This window comes from Carlito syrichta, unplaced genomic scaffold, assembly GCF_000164805.1.
Source record: "Carlito syrichta isolate Samal-C Ts95f unplaced genomic scaffold, Tarsius_syrichta-2.0.1 Scaffold308847, whole genome shotgun sequence".
Classification (NCBI taxonomy): Eukaryota; Metazoa; Chordata; class Mammalia; order Primates; family Tarsiidae; genus Carlito; species Carlito syrichta.
In genome coordinates, this window is record NW_007252943.1 from 180,314 (window position 1) to 186,217 (window position 5,904).

The 5,904-nt window shown below is 48.8% G+C and overlaps 1 protein-coding gene across 1 annotated transcript in view; it reads right to left on the reverse strand.

Moving 5' to 3' along the window:
- Positions 1 to 5,904, reverse strand: part of CUL9 (cullin 9) — a 44,334-nt gene that overhangs the window by 21,043 nt on the left and 17,387 nt on the right. The window contains exons 17-26 of the mRNA XM_008066122.2: positions 5,182 to 5,287; positions 4,806 to 4,901; positions 4,377 to 4,552; positions 3,431 to 3,564; positions 2,900 to 3,079; positions 2,578 to 2,687; positions 2,321 to 2,503; positions 2,009 to 2,169; positions 1,517 to 1,745; positions 1,240 to 1,420 (exon numbers count right to left, since the gene is read on the reverse strand). Coding sequence (XP_008064313.1) covers positions 1,240 to 1,420; positions 1,517 to 1,745; positions 2,009 to 2,169; positions 2,321 to 2,503; positions 2,578 to 2,687; positions 2,900 to 3,079; positions 3,431 to 3,564; positions 4,377 to 4,552; positions 4,806 to 4,901; positions 5,182 to 5,287 — 1,556 coding nt within the window. The remainder of the gene's footprint in view (positions 1 to 1,239; positions 1,421 to 1,516; positions 1,746 to 2,008; positions 2,170 to 2,320; positions 2,504 to 2,577; positions 2,688 to 2,899; positions 3,080 to 3,430; positions 3,565 to 4,376; positions 4,553 to 4,805; positions 4,902 to 5,181; positions 5,288 to 5,904) is intronic.

The following is a 5,904-nucleotide window of genomic DNA, read 5'->3' on the forward strand; positions in this document are numbered from 1 at the left end:
AGTTCCAGCTACTTGGAAGGCTGAGGCAGAAGGATCGCCGGAGCCCAGCAAGTCGAGGCCACTGCACTCCAATCTGGGTGACAGAGTGAGACTCCGACTAAATAAAATAAATAAATAAATAAATAATAAAAAATAAATGCGCACATTGAGAGGTGGCAGGGGAAGTATATTAACTAATAGCATTATTGGTCTTACTTTCTCTTTATTATCTTTTGCATTTTGCAATAAACACGTGATACTACTACAGTCATTTAAACTACAATAATGGCATCATTGTAAAATAATAATAATAATTTGTTTAGAAACTAAGAAATATACTTCCAGGTGCAACCACTACGGGTCTCCTCCCACTGTGGGAGGTTTTCTGTCCTCTCAATAAATCCTGCTTTCTCAAAAAAAAGAAATATACTTCCAAAACACTAAATAACCAAAGAAGAAATAATAATGGAAATTAGAAAATTCTTAGAAGAATTATAAAAATATTACATAATAAAAACTCATAAAACATCCAAAATGTCCATCAACAGCAGAAAGGATAAATATATTCATACAAAGGAATATGACTCAGTAATACAAAAAAAAAAAAAGAGAGACAACTGACAACCTGGATAACTCCTACAGACATTATGTTGCATGAAATAAATCATACACAGCAGAATACTCTATGATCCCACCTATATGATATTCAAATACAGGCAAAACTCTATAGTGACAGAGGGAAGAAAAATAGTTTCTCTTGGAAGAAGAAACTGATTGGAAAGGGGACATGAAGGAAGACTTCTAGGGTGCTGGAAATGTTCTGTATCTTGATCTGGGGGGGCATGGGTACATGGTGTATGTGGGTATAATTCATTAAGCCTTGTAATTAAATTTGTGCACTTTACTAAATACTAGTTATAGCCAGTTTTTAAAATGTCTTTTAAAAATGGTATAGAATTCAGCTAAAGAAATACTGAAAGGGAAATGAATGGCCTTAAATACTTTTATTTGGAAAGAAGTCTGAAATGACTAAAAATTAAGCATCCAACTTGAAGTTAGAAAAACAGAAAAAATTCATAGAAAGTTGAAGGAACTGATGAGAGCAGAAATTAATGAAACTACAACTCATACTTCACCCTTCCCTAGGACTGTTCTATTTTTCTTCCTATCTACACACTCTTGTCTAAAGGTCCTCTCTCTTCCTCTCTTGCCACCCCAAATTTCACCCCAATTTCCCATTTCCTCTCCCTAGCTTCTCACTCTGGTTGTAGAAACTTGAGAAATGGTCAAGAGCATCACAGAATTCTGTGGGAAGGCACTTTCTGGGATGGTACAGGTAGCAGAGTGGGGAGACCGGCCAGCAGCGAGGTGACAGGACCAGTATAGAGACTGTTGGACTTGGATCGTCGATAAATAGTTCTTTCTCAGTCTCTTCTTCCTCCTGAGGGATAGAAGGATTTCAGGGCTCTTGGGCTCCCTTCTTTGCTCTAGTCTTCCCTTACACTCCTTTTCTCCCACTCTTGCCCCTTGCTCTTACCTCCTCTTCCTCCAGTCCCTTTTCCTCCTCATCCCCCTGCTCCAAGAACAACTTGTCGAGCTGCTGAAGCTGGAAGAGGTGGAACTGGCGCTGCAGTTCCTCAGAGGCATTCAAGCTCTGCAACATCAGCTGAGGAAGGCGGTTGGGAAAGCAGAGGCCAATCTGCTCTAGTACAGCCCCCTCGAGCCAGCTTGAGCCCAAGCTCAGGAGACGGTCTGCCATGTAGTGCCTGCAGCACACACAGCCCAGGCGGAGTATCAATGTGGGTGATAGCATGGCCCAGGCTCCCCCTCCAGAATACAGCCCCCTCTGTTGCAGCCTGCCTGAGTCACAGGCCTACCTCATCTGTGCTTTCCAACAGTGCACAAACATCTCCAGATCTTAATTTCTCCTCTCCACTGCCTCTTCCCTCATCTCCTCTCTAAGACTCAAATCTTCCTCCTCTCTAGACTCAAGGATTCCCATCCCCTACCTCTCCAGACCGTCACTCACTGGTAGAAGTGTTCAAAAGTTGTGGCTAGCTCCAGACCAGAAAGGACCATGATGGGTTCCAGGTGCTGCTGAAGCCGCCCCAGCATTTCCACTCCAGGGGCTCTACCCATCAGGCCACCCTGGATCTGCTGGTCAATGTGCCTGGCAAACTGCTCACTCACCTAGGGACAATGGAAAGGGCACAGGCAAACCATGAACGAGGGTGTGGAGTAGGAAACTGGGAGTGAAAGGAGGTAAAAGAGCAGAGCAGAAAGAGATGACCATGGAACACGACCTTACAGCCCTGTGGACTGGGAGGCCAGCAGTACTCACATGAGCAGCGGTGAGGAAGGACGGCTGCAGCAAAGCGCCAGAAAAGCCACTTCGCAGAGCCAGTGTGAAGGCTGCCCGTGGCCCAAACAGCTCTGAGCCTGCTCTCTCCAAGTGCTCGTAGAGTTTACAGTAACGAGGCACAAAGTCTGGGGCCCTCCAGGTTGCAGCCAGGAATCGGCTGACCTGAGGAAAAAGGCGAGACTTGACATAAAAGGAGCAGCCCCTCCCTCCCCAGACTTCAGCTGGCTTCTGCCCACCTGCTCTTGCACCACACTCTGCCAGCACTGGGTTATGTTCCTCAGACTGCTAGGTGGAAGAACTGGTGAAGGTGCCAGGCTCCGATCCCGACCCTTACTGTTCTTGCTGACTGTGGAAACAAAGGAAGGGGTTTCAATTCAGTCTCTGGGTGAGCCCACAGACCTTGGTTGCTAATCCCTCAGAAAGGCCAGGAGGGCCCAGAAGCCTGGAAAAGCCCATGGCAAAGCGGTAAGAAGAATAAAATCCAGGGAGGAGGAAGGAGCCAGTTACCACCACTGACTACCCAGAATCTCAACTCAATTGGCCACAGCAGGGACTTACAGGGCTGAGTGAATGCCTCAGGAGAAGGCCCAGGAGGAGGCTCCACATGAACCAGCAAGTGGCAAAGGTGACGAACTCGAGAAGCAAAGGATGCTGTACGACTCTGAGAGTTCCAAGAGTGCCCTCTCTGTTCTAAGTACTGACCCAGCAGCCATCCCAGGGCACTCACACCTTCTGCATCTGAAAGAAGACAGGTCTTCATGGGATATGGTAGAGCAGATAGCCCAGGGAGACGGAAGGAGGAGCAGTTGTACAAAAAGGTTTTGGAGGCAGCAGGGCCCCAGTCCTCCCCTCCCCAAGGTTTGCTTCAGCTGGAGTCTGGAGATATGGTGCAGGTGGGGGTGGGTGAGGAAGCTTCAGATATGAGAGCCTCAGGGAGAAGTCCCTGGGGCAGGAAGGAGAGAAAAACCCTAGGTTACAGGCCTTCAGGGGTAAAGGCAGAAACCAAGAGAACCAGGAGCACTAACTCAGGGGGTTCCTGGAAATAATTACAAGGAGCTGGTCATGGGGACCAGGTGTCAAGACGGTTACCAGGGGAGGTGATGTTCTGCACCAGGGGGTTGACCAGGGCCTCCCAGCAGGTCTTGCCCAGAGCTTGGGCGGCCTCATCGTCAGGGAGGAAGCGATCAGCAAAATTCTGCTCGTGACGCAAAACTCTGTTCAATCTGGGAACAAATAATGTATGGTTGAGGGTTTAAAGACACAGACTTCCCTGGAACCTCCAATCAAATGCAAACCACCTCCCTATCATCCCATGCTTGGTCCCTCTCCCCTGCCAACACATACTTCTTACCTCCGTTCACTTTTCCCCTCATGACCTTTACCTTTCAGACTCCCAGAGAAGTATACCTCCCGCCACATACTTTTTGTTTGTTTGTTTGAGACAGGGTCTCGATCTGTTGCCCAGGCTGGAGAGCAGTGCTGTGATCTTGGCTCAACCTCCTGGACTCAAGTGATACTCCTGTCTCAGCCTTTCAAATAGTTGGAACTACAGGCATGCGCCACTAAACCTGGCTAATTTTTTTTTTTTTGATGGGGTCTATGTTGCCCAGACTGGTCTCAAATTTCTGGCCCCATGCAATCCTCCAACCTCAACCTTCCATTTATTTATCTCTTTATTTATCTTTTTTTTTTTTTGAGGGTCGCATTCTGTCACCCAGGATGGACTATAGTGGTGCAATTACAGCTCACTGCAGCCTCAACCTTCTGGGTTCAAGTAATCCTCCTACCTCAGCCTTCTGAGTAGCTAGGACTACAGGTATGCACCAGACCTCCTGGCTAATTTTTATTTTGTAGAGACAGGGTCTTGCTTTGTTGCCCAGGCTGGTCTTGAACTCCTGAACTCAAGCAATCCTCCCACCTTGGCCTCCCAAAGTGCTGGGATTATAGGCATGAGCCACGGTGCTCAGCCTCCACCAATCTACTTTTTACAGGGTCCTGTTCCCTTAGCCATATTCCCTCATTGGGCCCCACCCACCTGGGACAGAGCTGGAGGAGGCGTTTGCGGTCCTCTGCTATGTCCCGGCTCCAGGCTTGTGCCCGAATTGTGTAGAAGAGACAAGTACGGCGACACAGCTGCTCCCGGAATAGTGGCCAGAAAGTGGGCTTGGGGCCGAGGACCTCCACACCCCGAACCCGGGTGTCGATTCCGCCCTGCAACATGCACAGACTTATCTGTCACCTAAGCCACCTGTGCCACTAAACCAGTCCTCCTGTCCAGAGTTTCTAGAGCTGCTGGGAACATACCCACATCTTTAGAATTCAACGGATTCCTGGGCCATCTCCCAGGCAGACCAAGAAGAAATCGTGGCTAAAGGCCTGGCCTCCAAATGTTACAGAACCCAGTTACAAAAAAGACCCTGTGCTACCTCCTAATCATCAGGCACCAGGCTTTTCCTTGTCCCACCTGCTGGCAGCGCTTTATTCGGATCTGAATGATGGGCCAGAAGCGGTTCAGGTTCTCCAAGAGGATCACCCGGCTGGCAGAGGGCATCACATTCACCTGGCAGGACACAAAAAGAGAGAGAGAGCAGTCACTTCCAGAAGCAGGGTTGGAAGGACTGCTGACAGCAGCCAAGTTGGTTATGATGTGCCTTCACTTCTGCACCAAGCCCAGGGATCTACATGCTCCACATCCCCAATTCCATTCTCACTGCTTACAAGGCAATGCCTTCCCAGGAGGAAGGGATATGGCCATTCCCTAGGGACTGGGTCCTTCCCATAAGCTCTGGGACAAACAAGAGGATGGGGAGCAAGGTGAAAGAGGGCACTGGGGTCCCCACCGTGTTGAGCTCAGTGCTGATGCAGCTGACACTGTCACCCCCAAACACCACCACCCTGGCTGGCATGTAACTTGAATCTTCACTGGCCACCAGCAGAGTGAGCTGCCTGGGAGAAGAGAAAGGAAACAGTCAAAACCGGGGCTCTGATCTTAGTTCAAAATTACTTCAACCCACCACCACCTTCTCAGGCTCCTGTTCCTCTGCTCGCTCCTGACACCTCAGTCTTCGCAGACCCTCTGCACTTCGCTTTATATTCCCCCAAAGTGACATCATTTAAACCCAGTTTCAACTGAAAATTAGTACACAATGACTCAAATCACAACCCTACCCCAAACCATTCTCCTGAGTTTTCACGCTGTGTACCCAACAGACATGTCCACGTCATGTCTCACAGTCACCGCAAAGTCAACATGCCCAAATGGAACAATCACCTGTTCACATAAACCTGCCACCTACCTATTTCTCTCCTGGGAAATACACCTGACAGTTCTCAAACTAGAACACTCTGTCACTGTAGACCTCTTCCTCTCAGGGCTTCCCTCAGCTACAGTGACAAGGTCTGCAGACTCTACCTTGGTATTTCCAGTCCATCACCTGTTCTCCATCCCCACTCCTGCTGCCTAGTTGAACACACTGATCGTTTCTTTCTTTTTTTTTTGAGTTGGAGTCTCACTCCGTCGCCCAGACTGGAGTGCAGTGGCCGCTCCCGGCCACCGCAGCCTC